At 42.7% G+C, this 26329-nt stretch overlaps 1 protein-coding gene across 1 annotated transcript; it reads right to left on the reverse strand.

Annotated features, from left to right (window-relative positions):
- Positions 1-1935: 1935 nt before the first annotated feature.
- Positions 1936-26185, reverse strand: C17H8orf76 (chromosome 17 C8orf76 homolog). The gene is made up of 6 exons (XM_065895620.1): positions 25631-26185; positions 22572-22667; positions 21716-21859; positions 16820-17277; positions 6368-6500; positions 1936-2254 (listed from the first exon to the last, which is right to left on the reverse strand). Exons 1-6 carry the CDS (start codon positions 25850-25852, stop codon positions 2057-2059), a joined length of 1251 nt encoding a protein of 416 aa, XP_065751692.1. The 5' UTR covers positions 25853-26185; the 3' UTR covers positions 1936-2056.
- Between the last annotated feature and the right edge of the window lie 144 nt (positions 26186-26329).

Here is a 26329-nt window from a genome sequence, read left to right on the forward strand (position 1 = left end):
CCCTGAGAAAACCATAATTCAAAGAGAGTCATGTACCACAATGTTCACTGCAGCTCTATTTACAATAGCCAGGACATGGAGACAACCTAAGTGTCCATTGACGGATGAGTGGATAAAGAAGATGTGGCACATATACACAATATATGTTGCACATATACACAGCCATAAAAAGAAACGAAATTGAGTTATTTGTAGTGAGGTGGATGGAGCTAGAGACTGTCATAAAGAGTGAAGTAAGTCAGAAAGAGAAAAATAAATACCATGTGCTAACACATATATATAGTATCTTAAAAAAAAGTTTCTGAAGAATGTAGGGGCAGGACAGGAATAAAAACACAGACGTAGAGAATGGATGTGAGGACACAGAGAGGCGGAAGGGTAAGCTGGGGCAAAGTGAGAGAGTGGCATGGACATACATACACTACCAAATGTAAAACAGATAGCTAGTGGGAAGCAGCCGCATAGCACAGGGAGATCAGCTCGGTGCTTTGTGACCACCTAGAGGGGTGGGATAGGGAGGGTGGGAGGGAGACACAAGAGGGAGGAGATATGGGGATATATGTATATGTATAGCTGATTCAGTTTGTTATAAAGCAGAAACCCTAACACGCCACTGTAAAGCAATTATACTCCAATAAAAATGTTAACAAAAAGAATATAACATTTAAATGTAATTATAATAATTTACAAAGGCATAAACGTTTTTATTTATTTTTATTTATTTATTTTTGGCTGCTTTTTGGTTCTTCGTTGTTGTGTGTGGCTTTCTCTAGTTGCGGCGAGCGGGGGCTACTCTTCGTTGCAGTGTGTGGGCTTCTCATTGCGGTGGCTTCTGTTGTTGCGGAGCACGGGCTGTAGGCGCACGGGCCCCAGCAGCTGTGGCACGTGGGCTCAGTAGTTGTGGCTCACAGGCTCTAGAGCGCAGGCTCAGTAATTGTAGCACACAGGCTTAGTTGCCCAGCGTCATGTGGGATCTTCCCAGGCCAGGGCTTGAACCCATGTGCCCTGCACTGGCAGGCGGATTCTTATCCACTGTGCCACCAGGGAAGCCCATAAACATTTTTAAAGTAAATAAAATATTAGCCATGGGGGAAAAAAGAAGTTATGTGGGACAACACTTGATGAAGTTTTTGGTCTATTACTAAATTTCACTTCTCATAAGGGAGCTCTTCCACCCTGGATAATTCAAGTAAGCCTTTTGCATTTGAAGATGATGTGGCTGAAAGGAGAGGATAATCACCTGAGACAGAGCTCCATGGGTCTCGTGTTTCTGTACATCTTGTGAGCAAGGCACTTACAGCCCTTCATTCCAGACTATCTTCTCAACAATGCTTGCAAAGCAAACACCCTTAAAAAAGAGAGTGTTCTCCCCTGGAGCACAGGGCAGGCCTGCTTACTGTTCGTTATAAAGGATCTGTGTCTCCTAAGCTCAGGGTTCCTCTCCTATAACGCACCCCACTGCACGTACACTCTTTCGTTTGGGCTCATATGTGTCACGTGCCTTGGGACTTGGAGGCAAAGGAACTGATACAAATATGCTGAAGCTTATCCTGTTCCCTGGGCCACGAGTAATCAAGTCTCCTGCAGCATCTATGACACTGGCAGGTTAATGCACGGGCTGACAGGTGTGGTAAAGTCTCAGAGCCTTCGCAGACCTTGATGCACCCTTCCTAGAAATGGTTTACTATCACACTGTAGCATTCTTGGTCATTCTTGATGAATTTACCTAAACAACGTAATACTTACATCACTGATTATAATATAATAACTGTTTTTAAAAGACAATAAAATCTGTTAAGTCTCTTTTATACACTTTCCCAACAGATTATCTTCTAAAGGGGCAGTAGGCCTCATGTAAGTGAATGACAAAAATCTAAAAAGAAAACAAAAAACCAAAAAACTGAACACAGTAGAAATAAGCTGGGAGAGAAGCTATTTTTATAAGACATAAATAATTATTTTTAATTCAGTATATTCCATGATTAGCAGTGGATACTGTCTGAAGTAAACCAGCACAATTAATACAAGATGTTTTGTTCTGTTTTTAAAGGGACCACTAAACCAACATCTGTATCTCTGTATGGAACTGATTTTCAAAGGGACAGAAGTGGTCTTTGATCTTTCTGAACCACTTGTCTTCAAATTCTTTCGAAGACGCGATCACCAAGGCAGTCAGGGCTGCAGGGCCAACACACTTCACCTCTGTGTGAACCTCATCTCTTATTTTTTCTGGGACGATATCTTCACCCATAACCTGCAGTAGGAGGGGAAAAAAAAAACCAACCCTGTCCCAGTAACAGGGGAAGCAGACACGGAATGACGGGATGAAGACCACGCTATTTATCAAGTGTAAATGATTTCGTACAGGATTTCTTTAGCAGCCAGGTGACAACTCTAGCAATTCAACATATCGAAAGGATGTTTATTCAGAAGCAGTGATCCAAGACCACATTTGTAAAACATCCCCTACTTCCAGTCTCATCTTCCCCTGAGCAAACAAATCACCAAAGCACTAGCATGGCAGCAGTACCATTCAGGCTACAGGGAGCGAGAGTTAACCTTCTTATGTCATATGGAGCATCTGCAGTTCACAAGAAATGCACCACCAGTGATCCTCCCTCCTTGTAAACGACAGAAAAGCAGCACTTGCACAGAATGTAACTGCTGCTGTGTAGAGAGCACAGATCCCTTCTCTTAGAAGTTCTCCAAAGAAGTCAAAGGCAGCAAACAGTCGAGCAGCAAGTAGCTGAGTCCACACTTCCCTGATCCAGAGAGACTCCATCCCTCCAGAAAGGTTACCACAGCAACCTCAGGGACTTAAGAGCATGCCCCACACTCTAAAGGCACAATACTGCTCCCTACTGGTCAGATCCAGGTCCAGGTTCTGCGTTAGCTTCTCTTTGACAAGACACCCACAAAGTTAAGTTTGTAAGAAGCTTGCATCTGAACTCGCTAAGTGATCAGCCCATCTTTGGTAAGGACAGTGAACTAAAATTAGGTCCCAAAACATTTCCCATGATTCGGCATGAAAAGTTAGGGAGCCATTTGGCAGGGATGTTGTAGAGGGAATCTGTCACTTGGATTTGGACTAGATGGTCCCTAGGTTTCCTACAAACCCTGAGGTCCTCCTATGTGTCCATGAATACTCAAATTATAATGGATTAGAAACCCACTCAAAGAACAGGTTCCACTGGCTTTAAATCTTCAAAGACTACTTATTGTTTGAGGCTAGAGCTGACAGGATGAACAGCAAGCAACTGTCAGGATTTATTAAGGCATGTTATTTTCATCAATTCAAAGACAATTTTTGGTTTTGTATTTTAACATTTCTGAAATCAAGATGTATCTTATACCCACTGGTATATCACAGTGTAAAGAGCATCTTGTTTTTCTTTTAGTGGCACATCAAATAATTATGTCTCTTAATGACTGATGACTACTTGGACTCAATGAAATACAGTATTTTAAAATCTGGGGTATAACACCAAAAGTGTTTTTTTTTTAATTAAAAAAAAAAAGAGGGGCTTCCCTGGTGGTGCAGTAGTCGAGAGTCTGCCTGCCAATGCAAGGGACATGGGTTCGTGTCCCGGTCCGGGAGGATCCCGCATGCCGCGGAGCGGCTAGGCCCGTGAGCCATGGCCACTGAGCCTGTGCGTCCGGAGCCTGTGCTCTGCAACAGGAGAGGCCACAACAGTGAGAGGCCCACGTACCACAAAAAAAAAAAAGAGAATTGAATAACAGTAATACTCAAACAATGCAATATTCCAAAAAGCAGGCTTGGCAGGTATATCATTCACAGGTGTCAAAAAATCTGCAGAAGTCTTTGGCCAAATAAAAATTTAAACTTCTATATATCAAAAGTATCATAAACTTCAGAAAATACTGAAATACTGTATTTATAAGTACAGTATTTATATAAACAACATATAAAAGGTTAGTAAGCCTAGTGTAGAGAGAGCTCTTAAAATTAATAAGAAAAGCAGAAACATAAATAACGAAGAAAAAGCATGACTAGGTATTTCACAAAATATAAATGGCCAATGAATGTGTGAAAAAATTGTTCATTTTATTAGTAATCAAGTAAACAGTAATATTAAAAAGCGCTATTTTTACCAATGAAAGTACAGATTTTAAAAAGTAATAATATTAAGTTGTTCAATATAAAATTCTGGTTTTATGGTCAAAATGATTGAATATTGACAATTTCACATGGTTCAACCTAATACCTAGGTTTGGAGAAGGAAAATCAGTATTCTCCTATGCTGCTGGAGAATATATAAACAGAACCAACCTTTCTTCTCTCTCTTTTTTCTTTTTTTGGCCACACCGCGTGACTTACAAGATCTTAGTTCCCCAACCAGGGACAAACCCGAGCCCTCAGCAGTGAAAGCCAGAGTCCTAACCACTGGACTGCCAGGGAATTCCCGGAACCAATCTTTCTCAATGACAATTTGGAAACATGCTTTGAGGCTTTAAAATGTTTATATACTTTAACCCAGTGATTCTATTTCCAGTAATCTATTCTAAAACAAACACAAAAACTGATTTTTTTTTTTGCAAAGACTTATTAAAGTCGGTACTGAATATTTGTTAAATGTCCAATATAGGAGTTAAGCAAATAAATGATAGCTCATCAAAAGCTGTAACTGGACTACTATCCAGTCATTAAGAATTATGCACTCAAATAATATTTAAGGATACAGAGTCATGATCATACCACAATGTAGGTAAAAATATCAGCCTATAAAACAAAATGCAGTTTGGCAGTTCCTCAAAAAGTTAAACACAGAATTACCAGATGACCCAGCAACTCCATTCTTAGGTAGATGCCCAAAAGAACTGAAATCAGGAACTCAAACAGATACTTGTATGCCAATGTCCATAGCAGTATTCTTCACAAAAGCCAAAAGGTAGAAAACAATGCAAGTGCCCATCAACAGATGATGAATGGACAAATAGGATGTGGGGTGTGTGTGTGTGTGTGTGTGTGTACACACATACACAATGGAATATTATTCAGCCATAAAAAGGAATGAAGTTCTGATACATATGGAAGAACCTTGAAAACATTATGCTAAGTGAAGTAAGCCAGACATAAAAGGACAAATATTGTATAATTCCACTATTTGAAATATCTAGCACAGGCAAACTCATAGACACAAAAAGCAGATTAGAGGTTACCAGAGGTTGGGGTAGGGTTAAAGTGTTTCTATTTGGAGTGACGAAAACGTTTTGGAAATAGTGCTGGTGGCTGCACAACATCGTGAATGTAACTAACGCCACTGAACTGTACACTCAACAGCAATTAAGATGGCAAATTTTATGTTAGATGTATTTTTTATCACCAAAAAAAAAAAGAGGGGGAAGGGGGACTGTTATAACATTAAAGAGATGTAAGAGACAAAAGAATCAAACACAGTATGTGGACCTTATATGGACCCTAATTCAAATAAAACTATAAAAAGAAAAAAGTATGTAATTAAGAAATATTTAAGGATACAGGGTCATGCTCATGTCACAATGTTAAGTAAAAGTAACAGCACAAAATGAAATGCACATTATCATCCAAAGAGGGCCCAGACATTTCTTTTTTAAAAAGCTATTTTAAATGCAGGTATTCCCCATGCATTGTCCAGGCAGAGGACTACTATTCCAGTCACACATGGGGAAGAATATGAAGATGTTTAAGACACCTTGTAAGGATGTCTCACTTATAAGGAACTTAAAATCTAGCTGAAAAGACATTTTTAAATTTTTGGGGGGCCCCACAGAGCTATCTATTCCAGCAATCACTCTCTGAGTTCAGAGAGAAACTGCCACAGACCAAGTTAAAAAAAAAAACCTGACATCTGAATTTCTCTGCAACCATCAAAGTAGTAACAGGGTGGAGCAGAAAGAAAATGGACTTGGAGCTGGATGGGTTCCAAACTAGCTCTGCCACTTAAAATCTGACCTTAGGGCAAGTCACAGCCTCTATGAGCCTCACTCCAGCTCCCCCCATCCCACAGGCTGTTCTGAGGATGAACAGGAGAAAAAACAGACAAAAGAGCTGCCCAAATGTCAAGTCACTCATTCATTCATTTATTCAGCATTCACAAATCACTGGGCATTTCTGATGTTCAAGCAGGCAGGTACTAACAAGCACTGACAAGTAAACGAAACACAGCCCCTGCCTCACAGCACGCTACTGCTCAGAGGGGATGAAGAGGCCGCTTTCGGGGGTTAAGTGATCAAAAGGCACGTAAAGGAGGGAGACAGAAGTCCTTCAGAAGACACAATTTGGCCCTGTTTTTTAAAAAATGGTCTCGGAGCCAGGAAAAATATCTATGATACTTTGTTTCACATAAACCCTAGAGGACACACTCACCTCTGCTATCAACAGCAAAGTGTCTTCTTTGAAGCTGAACCCTTTCATTTTAGCTTCAATTTCCTGCTGAGTCTTTAAGTTCCTCTCCAAAGCAAACGATGTTTGCTGAGATTGGGCGAGCTGAAGCAAAAGCCTGAAAAACAGAAAGTCCCAATGTGTAGGCTCACATAAAGGACAGCAGTGAGGACATGTTCATACATAGCACTGGAACTGGGCTGGATGTGAGTCCAACTCGGCTAAAGAGAAGGTCCTCACCTTCATTTGAATCCTGAAAGCTCCTTACTCTCAACAAATTGCCCAACTTTACACTGGAGAGTTATCTTTTCTAAAATTCATAGACCAAAACTTCTCAAAGGAATCTTTAGAGAGCAAGCCTCAAAAGAGCTTCCTGTAGAAGTCAAGTGATTGAAAAGCACAAACAATGCAGAGTGAAAAGAACAAACCTCCCCATCAAAGGCTCCTCCCAGAAGTGTCGGGATGTAGCTCTCTGAAGTCGGTGCTCTACGACCCTTCCATCTCCCTGGGCCTCAAGGACTAACAGGATCTCTAGCACGCTTCCGTTACCCACAGCAGGGCCATCCCCTCCACGGCCCTCGCAAGGCCACTCTGCACCTGGCTCACCCCGGTCTCCTCGTCATGGTCCTGGCCTGGTCTCCTCTTCTCTCCTCCCACACCTCCTGCTCTTCTCTATTTTCTAAAATGCTGACTGCAGATTTTTCCAATTCCCCTCAGGCCTCACTGCTACGCGTCCAGAAGCACTCAGCTCTCCTGTTCACTCACTTCCTGCCTTGAGAAACGCCCCCCACGCTACTCTAGGCATTGAGGGACGTTGGTGAGCAAAACAGACAGGTTTCTGCCTCAAGGAACAGAAGGAGAGCAAAGCACAAGCAAATAAGATCACCTCAGGCAGTGACGAAGACTATGAAACAAAAATTCAAGACAGGGTGGACGAAGCGTCCACCTCAGACGGGGCAGTGACGGACGGCTTTTCTGAGCTACCACTCAAGCTAAGGCTCAGATGGTGAGCAGCCAGCCGCAGGCACACGGCGCGAAGAGGGCTCGGCCAGGGGAAGGGGGCCCTGCCAGAAGAACCAGCTTGCCGAGTCTGGAAATCAGGAAGATCTCTGTGGCCGGAACACAGCCAAGAAGAAAACAAACTGTAGTGAAAGAGGAGAAAAAGACAGGCAGGGCCAACTCACATAAGCCCCTGCAGGCCACGGAAAGAAACATGCAGTTTACCTAAGTGCAATGGGAAGCCGCCGGAGTTTTATAAGAACATGACCTCACTGGCCCTCACTCTGACTCTTCACCTCACCTACCTGGCCTCTGGAGGCACTTACACGCGTGGCCTCTTTACGTCCTTGCTTTCTCTCTCGCGCTCCTGAAGTTACCTGAAAATACAGCTTACCCCCTTGCTGCCTCCATTTCATGTTCATTCACCCTCAGTCCTCTGCAGTCTGCCTTGTCACCGCATGGCTACTGAAAGTGCCTTCTCAAAGGTCTCACAAGACCTCTTGCCTTCAAAGCTTCTTCTCACTCCATCTGATCGCTGATCTTTCCTGGAGCTCAACCTCTACACTTCCCTTCTTCTGAGCTCAGCTCCCACTTCTAATGGAAAACTCCAGCTGGATTCCCACCCTCGATCCGCTCTGCTCTCCAGCCCTGTCCTGTCTCAGTGGAGGCACCACCATCCACCCTCACCCACAAGGCAGACTCTTCAGGGTTGTCTGACTCTTCTGTCCTCCCCTCCCCACCCTGGCCTACGCACACATTCAGCTCGTCACCGAGTCCTGTCTGTTCCATCCTCAGTGCCATCCATTTCCCCTTTTGATTCTCAGCGCACTGTGCTAGGTCAGGGCCTCGGCACCATCCACTGACTGGTCCACAGCCCCTTCCCTTGTGTCCCTGGATCCAAACTCCTTCCTCTAATACGTCCTCCTAGCCACCAGATCTCCCTCGAAATCAGAACTCTTGTCACACCACTTAAACATTTAAATATTCTTCAGACCTTCGGCATAAGGACCAAACTCTTTAAGATGACATTTAACACCTTGTGCTAATAAAAACAAAACAGCAGATGTACAACATTTACCAAATGTTTATGCACAATGCATACTACAATAAGTGCTTCAGAGACTTTAAACCTCACAACTCTACAAAGTAGGCATTTCCCCCATTTCTCCGTCTGTCAAGATGAGGAAACTGGAGATCGGAGAGCTGAAGTAATTTGTGCAAGGTCAGACGGTGAGCGAGCAAGCACAGAAGTGCAGGCTAATTCCCTCAATAACAATGAGTTATTAGGTCCCTTAAAACGGGATCTGACTCCAAGGTCCCGCCTCCTGCTCATGACGCTGTTCTGGTCTCGGGGTCCACAGCCCACCTCTCGGTCTCCTGCCACCAAAGCTGCTCTCACTGCACCGGACCATGTGACACCACCATGCTACACCAGCCCTTCCACTCCTTGGGCCGTGCTTTCTCTCTCGCAAGATATCCTGGCAAGAACACAGGCTCTGGAGTCAAAGATCTGGGTCCAGATCCTGGCAGCACTTCACAGCTGCGCCACCTTGGGCATGATTCCAAATCAGCTCCCCAGTCTGTACACTGGGATCCCAACATGTACCCCAGAGAGTGGTGAGGGTTAAAATGAAATAATGTATACACAGCATCGAGTACATTCATCTACACAACTGACAAATGTTCCCAAGAGCCCCATTCCATCTGTGGAGGTCCTTCTTCCTGCCACTCTGCACAGCTCCCAGGTACTGGTCCCTGAAGGGTTCTCTGCCACTGACACACTGTTTAGCACCTGTGCTGCCGGTCACCGACTGCTCATATGTTTTCCTCAATACACTGAGTAGTGTAAGGAAAGGGACTCTTTTTTGATGATCTTTATGATCCCAGGCCCCAGCAGGTGCCTGGAACCCAGATGTCGTTCAATGCACTTCTGAATTAAAGTGATATAGGCAATGCTAAATAAACATCCGCTGAAGGAAGTTTAAAATCTGCCAAATAGATACCGCTTTTCAGTAAGACTCACTGTTAACATCAATACTTCCTGAATTCTTCAGAGTTAAAAAAAAATAAAAATAAACAAAACAAAACCCAATGCTATGTTTTTTGGTATTATCTGAGACCTAAGAGAGTCTGTTTCTCTCATAAATTACAGAACTGGTCCAGTGTACTCTCCCCTCTCCCTAAACTCTTATACACTATGGATCCAAAACCATGGGAGTCCCTGAACCATGGGAATTCCCTGTAGAATGAATTAAACGTTGTTTATTTGTGTTATTAATAATGATTTGAACACACAAGCAGATTTCCTTCTTCGGTAGCTTTCTGTGGAATGTGAGTGAAAAATTCCTTCTTTAAAATATCGCTTCCCCTGTGTGCAAGCACAGGTCACTATCCACACCTCCCCTCCTGGGAGCCTGTGCAGCCCGCCACTGCAAGGGTCCCGGGATCCAGGGGCAACTTCCCCGGGAGAACACACAGCGCACCTCACGCTGATGCAACGTCATGCTGGCCTCTGCCGCAGGCCCGCCCGCAGGCCCGCCCGCACTCCGTACCCCTCCCTCCCCCACGGCCTGAGTGAGCCAGAGCCACGGAATCAGCTGCTCCTTTAACCCCGTCCTGTCTGAGCGAAGAATAGAAGCCTGAAGGCGACCTACACACAGAGGCGGGGCCAAACCCAAAGCTGAACCCAGGGAGCTGTGAGAACAAAGAAGAGAAAGGTAAGTCTCTCCCACAGCCTCGGGAGCAGGGGATTAAATCTCCACAATCAACTTGATGTACCCTGCATCTCTGGAATACCTGAATGGACAATGAATCATCCCGAATTGAGGAGGTGGACTTTGGGAGCAACGATATATATATATATTTTTTTTTTCCCTTTTTCTCTCTTTGTGAGGGTGTATGTGTATGCTTCTGTGTGTGATTTTGTCTGTATAGCTTTGTTTTTACCATTTGTCCTAGGGTTCTGTCCGTTTTTTAATAACTTAAAAAAAATTTTTTTTAATAATTATTTTTTTTTATTTTAATAACTTTATTTTATTTTATTTTATCCTCTTCCTTCTTCCTTTCTTTTTTTTCTCCTTTTTTATTCTGAGCAATGTGGATGACAGGCTCTTGGTGTTGCAGCCAGGTGTCAGGGCTGTGCCTCTGAGGTGGGAGAGCCAAGTTCAGGACACTGGTCCACAAGAGACCTACCAGCTCCACGTAATATCAAACGGCAGAAATCTCCCAGAGATCTCCATCTCAACGCCAAGACCCAGCTCCACTCAACGACCAGCAAGCTACAGTCCAGGACGCCCTATGCCAAACAACTAGCAAGACAGGAACACAACCCCACCCATTAGCAGAGAGGCTGCCTAAAATCATAATAAGTCCACAGACACCCCAAAACACACCACCAGACGTGGACCTGCCCACCAGAAAGACAAGATCCAGCCTCATCCACCAGAACACAGGCACTAGTCCCCTCCACCAGGAAGCCTACACAACCCACTGAACCAACCTTAGCCACTGGGGACAGACACCAAAAACAGCGGGAACTACGAACCTGCAGCCTGCAAAAAGGAGACCCCAAACACAGTAACTTAAGCAAAATGAGAAGACAGAAAAACACACAGCAGATGAAGGAGCAAGATAAAAACCCACCAGACCTAACAAATGAAGAGGAAATAGGCAGTCTACCTGAAAAAGAATTCAGAATAATGATAGTAAAGATGATCCAAAATCTTGGAAATAGAATAGACAAAATGCAAGAAACATTTAACAAGGACCTAGAAGAACTAAAGATGAAACAAACAACGATGAACAACACAATAAATGAAATGAAAGAGAGTCTAGATGGGATCAACAGCAGAATAACTGAGGCAGAAGAACGGATAAGTGACCTGGAAGATAAAATAGTGGAAATAACTACTGCAGAGCAGAATAAAGAAAAAAGAATGAAACGAACTGAGGACAGCCTCAGAGACCTCTGGGACAACATTAAACGCATCAACATTCGAATTATAGGGGTTCCAGAAGAAGAAGAGAAAAAGAAAGGGACTGAGAAAATATTTGAAGAGATTATAGTTGAAAACTTCACTAATATGGGAAAGGAAATAGTTAATCAAGTCCAGGAAGCACAGAGAGTCCCATACAGGATAAATCCAAGGAGAAAGACGCCAAGACACATATTAATCCAACTGTCAATATTAAATACAAAGAAAACATATTAAAAGCAGCAAGGGAAAAACAACAAATAACCCACAAGGGAATCCCCATAAGGTTAACAGCTGATCTTTCAGCACAAACTCTGCAAGCCAGAAGGGACAGGCAGGACATATTGAAAGTGTTGAAGGAGAAAAACCTACAACCAAGATTACTCTACCCAGCAAGGATCTCATTCAGACTTGACAAAGAAATTAAAACCTTTACAGACAAGCAAAAGCTAAGAGAATTCAGCACCACCAAACCAGCTTTACAACAAACGCTAAAGGAACTTCTCTAGGCAGGAAACACAAGACAAGGAAAAGACCTACAATAACAAACCCAAAACAATTAAGAAAATGGTGACAGGATCATACATATCAATAATTACCCTAAATGTAAATGGATTAAATGCTCCAACCAAAAGACATAGACTAGCTGAATGGACACAAAAATGAGACCCGTACATATGCTGTCTACAAGAGACCCACTTCAGACCTAGGGACACATACAGACTGAAAGTGAGGGGATGGAAAAAGATATTCCATGCAAATGGAAATCAAAAGAAAGTTTGACTAGCAATTCTCATATCAGACAAAACAGACTTTAAAACAAAGACTATTACAAAAGACAAAGAAGGACACTACATAATGATCCAGGGATCAATCCAAGAAGAAGATATAACAATTGTAAATATTTATTCACCCAACATAGGAGCACCTCAATACATAAGGCAAATACTAACAGCCATAAAAGAGGAAATCGACAGCAACACAATCATAGCAGGAGACTTTAACACCCCACTTTCACCAATGGACAGATCATCCAAAATGAAAATAAATAAACACAAACTTTAAATGATACATTAAACAAGATGGACTTAACTGATATTTATAGGACATTCCATCCAAAAACAACAGAATACACATTCTTCTCAAGTGCTCATGGAACATTCTCCAGGACAGATCATATCCTGGGTCACAAATCAAGCCTTGGTAAATTTAAGAAAATCGAAATTGTCTCAAGTATCTTTTCCAACCACAACGCTATAAGACTAAATATCAATTACAGGAAAAAAATCTGTAAAAAATACAAACACATGGAGGCTAAACAATACACTACTAAATAACCAAGAGATCACTGATGAAATCAAAGAGGAAGTCAAAAATTACCTAGAAACAAATGACAATGAAAACATGACAACCCAAAACCTACAGGATGCAGCAAAAGCAGTTCTAAGAGGGAAGTTTATAGCAATACAATCCTACCTCAGGAAACAAGAAACACCTCAAATAAACAACCTAACCTTACACCTAAAGCAATTAGAGAAAGAAGAACAGAAAAACCACAAAGTTAGCAGAAGGAAAGAAATCATAAAGATCAGATCAGAAATAAATGAAAAAGAAATGAAGGAAACGATAACAAAGATCAATAAAACTAAAAGCTGGTTCTTTGAGAAGATAAACAAAATTGATAAACCATTAGGCAGACTCATCAAGAAAAAAAGGGAGAAGACTCAAATCAATAGAATTAGAAATGAAAAAGGAGAAGTAACAACTGACACTGCAGAAATACAAAGGATCGTGAGAGATTACTACAAGCAACTATATGCCAATAAAATGGAAAACCTGGAAGAAATGGACAAATTCTTAGAAATGCACAACGTTTTGAGACTGAACCAGGAAGAAATAGAAAATATGAAGACCAGTCACAAGCAATGAAATTGAAACTGTGATTAAAAATCTTCCAACAAACAAAAGCCCAGGACCAGATGGCTTCACAGGGGAATTCTGTCAAATATTTAGAGAAGAGCTAACACCTATCCTTCTCAAACTCTTCCAAACTCATTCTACGAGGCCACCATCACCCTGATACCAAAACCAGACAAAGATGTCACAAAGAAAGAAAATTACAGGCCAGTATCACTGATGAACATAGATGCAAAACTCTTCAACAAAATACTAGCAAACAGAATCCAACAGCACATTAAAAGGCTCTTACACCATGATGAAGTGGGGTTTATCCCAGGAATGCAAGGATTCTTCAATATATGCAAATCAATCAATGTCATACACCATATTAACAAACTGAAGGAGAAAAACCATATGATCATCTCAACAGATGCAGCGAAAGCTTTCGACAAAACTCAACACCCATTTACGATAAAAACCGTCCAGAAAGTAGGCACAGAGGGAACTTTCCTCAACATAATAAAGGCCATAGATGACAAACCCATAGCCAACATCGTCTTCAATGGTGAAAAACTGAAAGCATTTCCACTAAGATCAGGAACAAGACAAGGCTGTCCACTCTCACCACTCTTATTCAACATAGTTTTGGAAGTTTTAGCCACAGCACTCGGAGAAGAAAAAGAAATAAAAGGAATCCAAATTGGAAAAGAAGAAGTAAAGCTGTCACTGTTTGCAGATGATGTGATAGTATACATAGAGAATCCTAAAGATGCTACCAGAAAACTACTAGAGCTAATCAATGAATTTGGTAAAGTAGCAGGATACAAAATTAATGCACAGAAATCTCTTGCATTCCTATACACTAATGATGAAAAATCTGAAAGTGAAATTAAGAAAACACTCTCATTTACCACTGCAACAAAAAGAATAAAATATCTAGGAATAAACCTACCTAAGGAGACAAAAGACCTATATGAAGAAAATTATAAGACACTGATGAAAGAAATTAAAGATGATACAAATGGAGAGATATACCATGTTCTTGGATTGGAAGAATCAACATTGTGAAAATGACTATACTACCCAAAGCAATCTACAGATTCAATGCAATCCCTGTCAAACTACCACTGGCATTCTTCACAGAACTAGAACAAAAAATTTCACAATTTGTATGGAAACACAAAAGACCCTGAATAGCCACAGCAATGTTTTTTTTTGTTTTTTTTTTTTTTTGCGGTACACAGGCCTCTCCTGTTGCGGAGCACAGGCTTCAGACACGCAGGCTCAGCGACCATGGCTCACCGGCCCAGCCGCTCCGCGGCATGTGGGATCTTCCCGGACCAGAGCACGAACCCGTGTCCCCTGCATCGGCAGGCAGACTCTCAACCACTGTGCCACCAGGGAAGCCCGCCACAGCAATCTTGAGGAAGAAAAACGGAGCTGGAAGAATCAGGCTCCCTGACTTCAGACTATACTACAAAGCTACAGTAATCAAGACAGTATGGTACTGGCACAAAAACAGAAATACAGATCAATGGAACAGGACAGAAAGCCCAGAGATAAACCCACACACATATGGTCACTTTATCTTTGATAAAAGAGACAACAATATACAGTGGAGAAAAGACAGCCTCTTCAATAAGCGGTGCTGGGAAAACTGGACAGCTACATGTAAAAGAATGAAATTAGGGGCTTCCCTGGTGGCGCAGTGGTTGAGAGTCCGCCTGCCGATGCAGGGGACACGGGTTCGTGCCCCGGTCTGGGAAGATCCCACATGCCGCGGAGCGGCTGGGCCCGTGAGCCATGGCCGCTGAGCCTGCGCGTCCGGAGCCTGTCCTCCGCAACGGGAGAGGCCACAACAGTGAGAGGCCCGCGTAACGCATAAAAAAAAAAAAAAAAAAAAAAAAAAAGAATGAAATTAGAACACTCCCTAACACCATACATAAAAATAAACTCAAAATGGGTTATAGACCTAAATGTAAGGCCAGACACTATCAAACCCTTAGAGGAAAACATAGGCACAACACTCTATGACATAAATCACAGCAAGATCCTTTTTGACTCACCTCCTAGAGAAATGGAAATAAAAACAAAAATAAACAAATGGGACCTAATGAAACTTTAAAGCTTTTGCACAGCAAAGGAAACCATAAACAACACGAAAAGACAACCCTCAGAATGGGAGAAAATATTTGCAAATGAAGCAACTGACAAAGGATTAATCTCCAAAATTTACAGCAGCTTAATATCAAAAAAACATATAACCCAATCCAAAACTGGGCAGAAGACCTAAACAGACATTTCTCCAAAGATATACAGATTGCCAACAAACACATGAAAGAATGCTCAACATCATTAATCATTAGAGAAAGGCAAATCAAAACTACAATGATATCATCTCACACTGGTCAGAATGGCCATCATCAAAAAATCTACAAAAAATAAATGCTGGAGAGGGTGTGGAGAAAAGGGAACCCTCTTGCACTGTTGGTGGGAATGTAAATTGATACAGCCACTATGGAGAACAGTATGGAGGTTCCTTAAAAAACTACAAACAGAACTACCATATGACCCAGCAATCCCACTACTGGGCATATACCCTGAGAAAACCATAATTCAAAAAGAGTCATGTACCACAATGTTCACTGCAGCTCTATTTACAATAGCCAGGACATGGAAGCAACCTAAGTGTCCATCAACAGATGAATGGATAAAGAAGATGTGGCACATATATACAATGGAATATTACTCAGCCATAAAAAGAAACAAAATTGAGTTATTTGTAGTGAGGTGGATGGACCTAGAGTCTATCATACAGAGTGAAGTAAGTCAGAAAGAGAAAAACAAATACCATATGCTAACACATATAAATGGAATCTAAAAAAAAAAAAAGGTCAAGAAGAACCTAGGGGCAAGACGGGAATAAAGACACAGACCTACCAGAGAATGGACTTGAGGACATGGGGAGGGGGAAGGGTAAGCTGGGACAAAGTGAGAAAGTGGCGCGGACATATATACACTACCAAATGTAAGATAGATAGCTAGTGGGAAGCAGCCGCATAGCACAGGGAGATCAGCTCGGTGTTTGTGACCACCTAGGGGGTGGGATAGGGAGGGTGGGAGGGAGGGAGATGCAAGAGGGAAGAGATATGGGGACATATGTATATGTATAGCTGATTCACTTTGTTATAAAGCAGAAATTAACACACCATTGTAAAGCAACTATACTCCAATAAAGATGTTAAAAAATATATATATATATGTATTGCTTCCCCCTTTGTCAATGTTTTACACATTTAATTTTCTTTCCTAATTTTAATGGCTGCCAATTTTAACTTTTTATCTTGAGTGATGATACAAGTTGTATTTTTGAGCAAACATGGTTTTGTTTTTAAATCTTACATGCTAAAAGGATGCATTCAAAGGATTCTATCTAGACCATGGGAAAAATCTTAAAAACGTGTACTAAGTGTGTGGCCTAGAACTTTTAGAAGCTTAAAATTAGAAAACTAAAACCTTTACTCTGAGCTTAGCACCATGTGTGTTTAATTCACTCTCAGCTTACCTGGCTCGTATAAAAGAGGCACAGGCTTTCATCTGAGTTTCTAGCAACACTGCTGCTCTCTCTTCTGCCATACAGTTTTGAATATTTTTTAAAGCTTTCTCATTCTTCTGGTTATTACCACTGCTCGTTTCCACAGATAACGCAGAGCTCTCGGGCAACATTTCAGGGAAACACAAAAGACAGTCTTTTCCTGAGTGGGGACAAGAGGATTTGATAGCCTTTTCACTCGAGGTGAAACTGTTCTGTTTCTGAGATGACGCAAGCAATGCTGCAAGCACTGGCTCCAGATTCAGGTAAGCCTCTCCCAATCTGCCCCAGTTCCAAGGATTAAAGGGATGCAAAGAAATCAGTTTCTGTAGGCAGAAAATTGTTTTCTCCAAGTTCTGCAAACTTGAACAAATAGCAAACTGGAGGTAGAGCACAGTGGTTAAATGGTCTGTGTTAGTTGCCTTATTTTCCTAAGGAGAAAAAAAAAAAGATTAGGAAGTTTAAACTATGGAATGTTTCCCATATAAAAATGAAGATGCCTAAAAATCCAAGTTGTACATGTTATAAATGACAAGTAGCCACACAAGTAGGGTGAACTAAATATTTTTCAATAGATCTCAGTTCAAAACCATAAACCTAGAGAAGTATAAACTAACCTAACAAAATAATCACCAGTCATTCCCAAACACCCTAATGTCACAACAGTCACATAATCCAGGTGATAGTGGCCTGGCAAAGTTCAGCACCAAAAACCTCTGTGTCAGTTTATTTTCCATTTGTATTATAATCTTTATTGTCTTCAGCCAGATATCTGAAAGACCCAAGCCAACTTTTTTATACCCTGTGCTAATGGTTCCATTTTAATATTCCAGGCTTTCTAAAAATCCAAATCGTAATTTCCTTGAGGATTCAAATGGACTCTATTTCCAAATTTTACTTGGCGTAGATATCCTAAACAGGATGGCCCTGCAGCTCTCAGTGTTTCGTGATGCATAACTGAATCCAAATGCTCTCTCTGGTAACTATTAGCAGGGCCAATTATTTCTGGTTGGAGGGGATTGCTTGGTTTCCTTCTGATCAGAAAATCCTTTTCAAGTCTCCTTAATCAGAGCCATCACCTCTTGCCTAACTTGCCAAATGGCAAAAGCCCTGTGGGTTAGGGAAACAAGCCTCCTTTTTCTAAGTTAAAGTCTGTAGAGATTCAGTTCATTTTAAGTCTAAGGAAAACCTGGCCTACTAGTATTCAGATCAAGCCCCTGCATAGAACTGAGCAAGAAATATGAGTAAAACTACCCAGCATGGGGCTTCCCTGGTGGCACAGTGGTTGAGAGTCCGCCTGCCGATGCAGGGGACACGGGTTCATGCCCCGGTCCGGGAAGATCCCACATGCCGCGCAGTGGCTAGGCCCGTGAGCCATGGCTGCTGAGCCTGCGCTCCGCAACTGGAGAGGCCACAACAGTGAGAGGCCCGCGTACCGCAAAAAAAAAAAAAAAAAAAACTACCCAGCAGGCAGCTGGAAGAAACTGGCTGACCAGTGAGTGAAAGCTTGAGGAGGATTCTAAATATTCATATATTGAGTGAAAAGACAGGAAATAAAGCCTCATGTAACCTATTCAGTCATACTATACCTTCCCGATGACAGATCTGATCTGGTTTTATTATTACTATTGTTCAGTATTCTGTCCTTCCCCAGAGACCATTAAGTTCCAGAAGTTTTTGTTCAATGCTGAATTCCTAGTAGAGAGCACAGCACCTCAGACATAGCAGATGTCTAATAACTGTTGAGTAATACATCTTTATGTTTTTTACTTATAATAGTGAAAGCAACACGTATAAACTACCTACAGCAAACGCTACCTTTCCTCTACAGTCTATAGCGCTCTATACTGTTTACAAACATTTTCAGATTGCGGAAGCAAGTATGTGGTGGGGTAGGGTGGAGCACGCAGACCATGGTTTTGATGGCCTAGCTAGTAAAGAACTCTCTGGAAACTAAATTCCATTTAAACGAGTTTGTGTGCACAGTACTGCAACTCCTTCTATAATGCAATGATGATGACGAGAGTTAACATTTACAGAGTGCTTACCATATGCCAGACACTACTCTAAGTGCTTTACTCATTTAATCCTGACAATCCTTTAAAATAGACTCTATCACTATCCCCATTTTATAGTTGAGGCAACTGAGTCCTAAGAGAGAAGTCAGATAAGCTGCCTGACGTCACAAAGCTAGTAAGTAGCAGAGCTACCATCGGTCCCACTAGAAGTCACAGAAAAAAGGTACTTCAGAAGAGCTGACGCGTGTTAGCTGGCTTAGGATTCTCCCACTAGACACTAGGTCAGCAATGTATGGGCAGGTTATGGACGTGCTTTTCTGTCTCCTTAGCACCGAACCCAGAACTGCACACATGGTAAGACTGAAATAAATGTTTGTGAAGTGATAAATGGAAAAAAAAGTCAGTAACTGTCAAAAAGCAGTTTCCTTACCACAGTTTATCACATGAGCCTATCAGCCGCTATAAGATGTTTAAACTATTTGTTTAAGAAATAAGTTCCAGAGCTTCCCTGGTGGCGCAGTGGTTAAGAACCCACCTGCCAATGCAGGCGACATGGGTTCGAGCCCTGGCAGGGAAGATCCCACATGTGGAGCAACTAAGCCCGTGCGCCACAACTACTGAAGCCCGCGAGCCTACAGCCCGTGCTCTGCAACAAGAGAGGCCACTGCAATAAGAAGCCCGTGCACTGCAACAAAGAGTAGCCCCTGCTCGCCGCAGCTAGAGAAAGCCTGCACGCAGCAACGAAGAACAAAATTTTGGCTGCATTGGCAGCCAAAATAAAATAAAATAAAAAGAAAGAAATAAGTTCCATTACAAATTTTATCCAAAAATGATTAAGAAGAGAGGTGAATAAACTTCAGTAGAAGTTGTGAGCATAAAGTGTTCATATCCTGCTGGGCACTCCAAGACTCACTGTGTTTTGTTCAATGCTGAGTCATGACCTGCCCACTCCAGAGCACGAGGGGGCAATAACCACTGGGACAAAACCCAGAAACGGGCAAGAGCGAGTAACAAGAAGAGGACCTACAAGTGGGGAAAAAGAAAACAAAACACAGGGCATCAGGAAATGAGAAAACCATGCAAATGGGCAGGCTGCACTGAGATCATGTGAAGAGACCCAAAGAAAGGGGTGAGACCTATTAGCCTATGCTGCCGTTTCTTCCCCAACACTCCTGCCCACCAGGGTGCCCGCAGCCCAAGGACCAGTTCTCAAAGTCCTGACAGAGGAGCTGAAGGTCTTCTGACTGGTCCTTCCTCCTGCCTGGTAAGCATCCCAAGCTCTGGATGGCATCTGCTGGCAACAAATCCTTCTCTGAGCCACAACTGCAGAGACTCACTAAGCTAGAAGGAACCAGAGAGCCAGTCCAGCCCCCGACACTAACCTACCTGTCACTGCTTTCGGTGGTCTGGGGGGGAGACAAAGCACAACAGTGATATGCAGGTGATGTGAGGAAGAGAGAGGCGATGGGAGAGCAGAACAGTGACGAAGGACGGGTGACTGATGTCTAGAAAAAGCAACTGAAAGAACCGAAGTTGCTGTTAATTTTCAGACCAGGGAGACTGAACACTATTAAACCCCGCCAAGTTCACTGTGTTCATGCCATGTGCTTCCTTAACAGGGTAATCTTATCTTCCAGCTTAAGAATTAACCCACAAATAGCAGAAGGGAGAAAAAGAGTGAACAAAACACAGCTGTTTTCCATGTTCCGAAGACAATTACCACCAAGGGTTCCTCTCACTGCAAGAGGCTGAGGTCCTATGCAATGAACCCCGGCAAGCAAATTGTGGGATTTCTCTTAGTTAATGAAACGGAGGAGGACAACTCAATTGGCTGCGTACTTCAGGCTGACCTCTGGTCAACGAGATCCACAGGATTCAAGATCAGAGCCTCAGGGCCTCATTAAGTCCCTCTGAGGAAGAAAACTGGTCATCTATAAACTAGGACTGGTCGACTTAGACTTGTCCCCATATAAAATTTACACTAAAAACTGTAGGTGCTTTAATCTGAAAACAAAAACAAGCAGGATATAGAATTACAAAAAAACCTGCTTTTATTACATTCCTTAAAAAAAAATTCTGCAGACTCCATTTAAGAATAAAAAGGATTAAGCTTGGCCTAGTATGATATTTAGTCATTTTTTGGTAAACGTTTTTCCTGTTTATAAAAGTAATATATGTTCATTGTAGAAATTTTGGAAAATAAAAATCTAAACAACAGCAAAACACCTAAAGAAGAAAACACATCACATAATCCTTCCACTCTGAGTATTTACTCCTAACAAGAGTAAAAACCTTTGCAAGTGAGATTTCCACGGTGGTCCAGTGCTAAAAAGTCTGCCTTCTAGTGCAGGGAATGTGGGTTCGATCCCTGGTTGGGGAACCAGGATCCCACATGCCGCAGGGCAACTAAGCCCACACACCACAACTACTGAGCCCGCGCTCCTCAACTAGAGCCCATATGCTCTGAAGCCTGTGTGATACAACTAGAAAGAGAAAAAACCTGCACACCACAACTAAAGAGAAGTCCGCACACCTCAATGAAACATCCTGCATGCCGCAACTAAGACCTGACACAGCCAAAAAAAAAAAAAACCTTTGCAAGTGAGATTTTCAGGCAATGAAAAATTTTGAGCATAACACAGGAAAAAATATTACAAGCAAATGATTATGTCTAGACCTCCAAACTGTTCATCATAATAAAGTTCTTCCACCACTGACAATTTTCTTCTGCTTAACCAAACACACAGATTTAGCTGCAACAAGTTGTCTTTTGTTTTGTTTTGTTTTTTACAAAATAAACCATTCAGCCATCCTAGGGAAGCAAATGGAAATACGTACAGAAACCACTCACCAAGTTTGTAGCAATCTCCAGGGCTTCCTCGTGCCTTCCCAGGTGAACGAGACACCGAGCCTGGCCTTCCTGGACATCCCTTTTCATGGCAAAATTCGTAGACGGCAGTTTTTCTGAGATACTGGAATACTCTTGCAGTGCTTTCTGGCAAATATTTGTTAAATAAAGGAAAATGAAGGGAAGGGATGAAAAGAAAGGCAGAAAACACAGTAGAAAAAAGAATTCAGTCATGGGGGTGACGTGTTTCCTAGGCAGAAGGTAATGTTATAACTGACCCCACAATGAACTAAAGGAAGACTTGAGCATTTAGTCAGTACTCTTTTTCTGAAAGGTAGAGAAAAAATGGCTGGAGACTATAAATAAAGCATCCTGGAGCCCAAAAGACCAGAATTTGAATCCTGGGTTTGCCACTAACTTGCTGTATAACCTTTTCACCTCAGCAAAATAACAACAGGACTCTTGTGAAGATGACATGAAGTCTCTAAATAAAGCAAGCTGACATCTAATCTAGTTGTTAGTTCTTTCCTTTTCTTACACATTTTCGGGTGCTTTGTTCCTGTGGCCCCATGAGGTATCTGTGCTAGAGGTTCCCACATAATTAGGAGATACAGAACCTGGGGAAACAGACCTACAAGGATCCCAACAAGCTCTCTATACTGGAGTTACAGGAAACAAAACAAATTATACAGAGCTAGAAACTTGGGATTCTAAGATTACAAACACATATCACAAAAGATTAAATTCATCTTCACAAACAACACACTCATAACTTAGTATACTGTTACTTAAATATACTGTAATGGACAGAACAAAAGCCCATTTCGAGTAGTGCAATCTTCTATATGTTAAATTCTACCTGATACTCCTGCCGTCTGTAGGCCAGGTCCCCTTTGAATTTCTGGATAGTCAGAGCTTCAACAACATCACTGCTCCCCGTTTCTTCATAAAACCACTAGAAATTGTGAAAACAGCATGTTACAGAGAATGAAACTACACTCTTCCACTCCCTACTCAGAAGCAATTTCCCATATATAATTGATTAAACCTCAAAAAAGACATAATTCTTCAGGATAAGACTCAGGAAAACATCTGACAAAGAAGAATGACAATTTTAATGGTGGCCCAGTTTTTATGAAAATTATCACAAGTAATAAATATACCAATAATACAATACCTCTTAACTAAAACACAAAAGTGTATGCTTTTATCTATAGCATTTCCAATTTGGGGTGGTGATGCTTGGGAACCTACATTTAACTAGCACAGTTCACGATGGTTCTTTAGACTGAGATGTTTTCCTGCAGAGAAATTTTTAGGGTGGACGGACTAGGGTTTGACAACTCTTTATGGAGAGGACATAGAAAAGAAGAACTGTCATTATAGTGCTATTATGAAAGTGTAAAAGCCAAAAGTAGAATCGACGCAAAGAGGAAACAGAGATGAAGGCTGAAAGGTGGCTTCCGTGCAATCAAATGCCAAAGTGCTATAGGAGAAAAGTCTCAGGAAATGCCCATCTGGAATATTTTATTCACTTTTCTACTGATTTAAACCCTATGGATAGAAAGATCTTTTTTGATTATTGCATAAAGAACATTAAGATGAGAAAACACGAATTACAAGAAGCACTGTGTGCCAGTTTTCCAGCTCCAAAGAAGTATCTCATCCTCCTCCCCTCCCACCTTTTTAAAAAAATTTTTTTATTTCTGGCTGCATTAGGTCTTTGTTGCTGTGCATGGGCTTTCTCTAGTTGCAGCGAGCAGGGGCTACTCTTCGTTGCAGAGCACAGGCTCTAGGCGCGCGGGCTTCAGTAGTTGTGGCTCACGGGCTCTAGAGCGCAGGTTCAGTAGCTGTGGCACACGGGCTTAGTTGCTCTGCAGCATGTGGGATCTTCCCAGATGAGGGATTGAACCCGTGTCCCCTGCATTGGCAGGCAGATTCTCAACCACTGTGACCTCAGGAAAGTCCCCCATCCTCCCTTTTACTCAGAGTAAAACACACTGAGGCTGAATGAAGTCAGTTACACACTATTATTAATTCAAACGTAACTGCATTTGTGATGGCTCCACCATCACATCAAAATTTCTTGGTTCTATTTCTAAAAGAGTTGCTTGGGTATCACTGCCCCCCTGTTAATTAGTAATATCGTTAATTAGCAATCGTTTCCCTCCTTAGCCTGATTCATCATTGTGGAGAAAGCTAGCAACCACTGTTTTTCTGTTCTCCCTGAAGTACTGTGTAACCCAACAACAGCCTATATACTGAACCCATAATTTTCCTTTGCACTTTATTGCTCTCCAGTCACATACTCTATTAGATTATCGGCCAATCCCAACTTCTTGAACAATAACTGAATAACTGCAAACCTCCATCCAATGTTCATCATCCTACTGGGAAATGATCAAGCAAAATTGGCTTTCAAACGCAAGAGCGCAGATGGGGATGGCTTTAAATACCCCATTCTGGTAAGAGTAGGAGGGAAAAGCTGTGAACAAGGGTGAGACTAAGGGAAGTGCTGGTAAGGCAAAACACCTGGTCCCACACCAAATAGGCAGGGAACACAGATCTTCTAACCCAAACTCCTGGTTTTACACTTGGGGAAACCAAGAGGACTTGAATGGGGCCTGAATTTATGAGCAGTTACCATTTACCAAATAAATTCTAATGACAAGTGATTTGGGGATTTTACTTTATAAGTATACAGCATACCACACCTGGCGAAGTATTATCTCATTCTACTCTCACAATAAACCTGTGAGCCAGCAAACATTATTTTTTCTCAAATGACAAATAAGGAACTGACACTTTGAAAGGCAACTGGTAAAGCCAACGCTGGAACGCAAGGGTCCTATCTCACACCCGTGGCTTTTTAATGCGGTACCCCATGACTTTGAAAGCCCATTCCCCGCTTTTAGTCTACACGATCAAGTACTAAAGGTCACTCTGAAAGACTGCATGTGGCAAGGAGAAAATGTAAGTGAAATAAAGCAAACATACAACTCAGTAATTTCTGAGTGCCTGACATCTGTAAGTACAAGGGTTTTAAGGAAAAATGAGACAACACGTGTCAAGGAACCCTGCCCAGTGCCTGGAACACTACCTGATAGAAAGGAATTATTATTGGTGAGATGAGATTTACACACATGAAAGAATACCAGGTTAATACTCTACTTATTCAAAATATTCACGGAGTTCCCACTATGAACAAAAACTGCCAGGCACTGTGGAGGACATAAAGTTAAGCACGCACGCTCCTGTGATCATTAAGCATTCTGGGTCTAAGAGTTTTAAGAGATACTGACAATTGCTTTAGTAGGTAAAAGAGGGAAAAGGAGTCAAAACATATGTGGTTGGAAGAGGGAATCAGAAAAGACTTCTTGGAGGAGGTGGCATTTAAGGTGCGCCTTGAGAAATGTCTGTAATTGAACGATTGTGACCATCTGAACGGGGTTAACATGGGCAGGGGGAACTCAGTGAACAAGGGCAGGCCCGTGGGTGGGACGTCACGGTTCAGGGAGCAGACAACACTGAGGTCTGAAAAGTGGGCGGGGGCTGGATTTCTGGGGGCCCTGACTGCCCGGCAGCAGAAGCAGTGAAGCTCCACGGGAGCTACTACAGATTTTAGAGCAGGGGCGTGAGGCCAGCGAGCCTCCGGGAGGCAGGCCGAACGCTAGGTGCGAGTTGATGGCCGACGGCGCGGGGATTCCCTCGGGGGCAGAGGGGACCGGGCCCAGCCGGCTGCGGCTTGAGTAGGGGAAGGGACACCAGGGAGTCCGCGTGGACCCAGGGCTCGTGCCGGGAGAGTTTGGGCTCGGGGGTAGGCCACGCGGCCTTGGGGCGCTGAAGCGCTGTCGGGCCGGGACCCGGGAGCGCGAGGCCCGGGGGCTGGGATGAGGCCGAGAGGCCCCGGTTTCTCACCTGCGGCTCGCAGAGCTTGGCGCGGTAGCACGCAAGCGGTCCAGGCCGCCTCTCCCGCCTCTCCTCGAACACCGAGTCCTCGAACTCGCCGCCAAGCAACCAGCAGCCGGTTTCCATTGCGCGCCCAGGACAGGAGCATCGAGAAGAGGCGGTGCCTAGAGCGGCGCCCACGTGCGGGCCAACGCGGAAGGGGCGGGGCCGTCGAGGCCCAGCGAGCGGCATGCTGGGACTTGTAGTCTTTGGGCGGGAGCCAGACCGGGACTTGGCCCACGGCAAGTTGGGAGTCGTTGAGCTGAGATTTTATCTGGTTCACGACGCGAGGACAGAACTTGACTTCTCTGTTTCTGGAGATGGACAGAGCGATCCTTACGTGCACGCGTCAAAAAGCACTAGCCTCAGGATAGCTGTTCAAAACTGGTAGGTACCAGTTTTTCACTATTGACCGTACTCCTAGCACTGTGTTAAGCGCTTTTTTTTTTTACTTCCATTTTACTGTATCCTTTCCTAACAACCTCTGAACGGCACGATGATTCTCATGAAAAACCGGGGCTTAGAGAGGTTACGTATCTTGCTCAGGATCAATTATTACGTGGCAAAGAGCTGGGAAAAAAAGAATCGAGTCAGTAATACCCCCGTGTCTCCATAGAAGAGACACACCAATGATAAAGACCAGGGTACAGTAATTCACGCACTTGTAAA

The sequence above is a fragment of the Phocoena phocoena genome, chromosome 17 (assembly GCF_963924675.1).
Source record: "Phocoena phocoena chromosome 17, mPhoPho1.1, whole genome shotgun sequence".
Taxonomy (NCBI): domain Eukaryota; kingdom Metazoa; phylum Chordata; class Mammalia; order Artiodactyla; family Phocoenidae; genus Phocoena; species Phocoena phocoena.

Bases quoted from the DNA above. Each gene is read 5' to 3' on its own strand.
- C17H8orf76 (XM_065895620.1), bottom strand. From the start codon at position 25,852: ATGCCGCTCGCTGGGCCTCGACGGCCCCGCCCCTTCCGCGTTGGCCCG. The intron at 17,278-21,715 runs GTGAGTGGTTTC...TTTTCTCCTTAG, and splicing joins TGGAGATTGCTACAAACTTG to GAAAATAAGGCAACTAACAC. The intron at 6,501-16,819 runs GTAAGCTGAGAG...TCTGTTTTTCAG, and splicing joins GCCTCTTTTATACGAGCCAG to GCTTTTGCTTCAGCTCGCCC.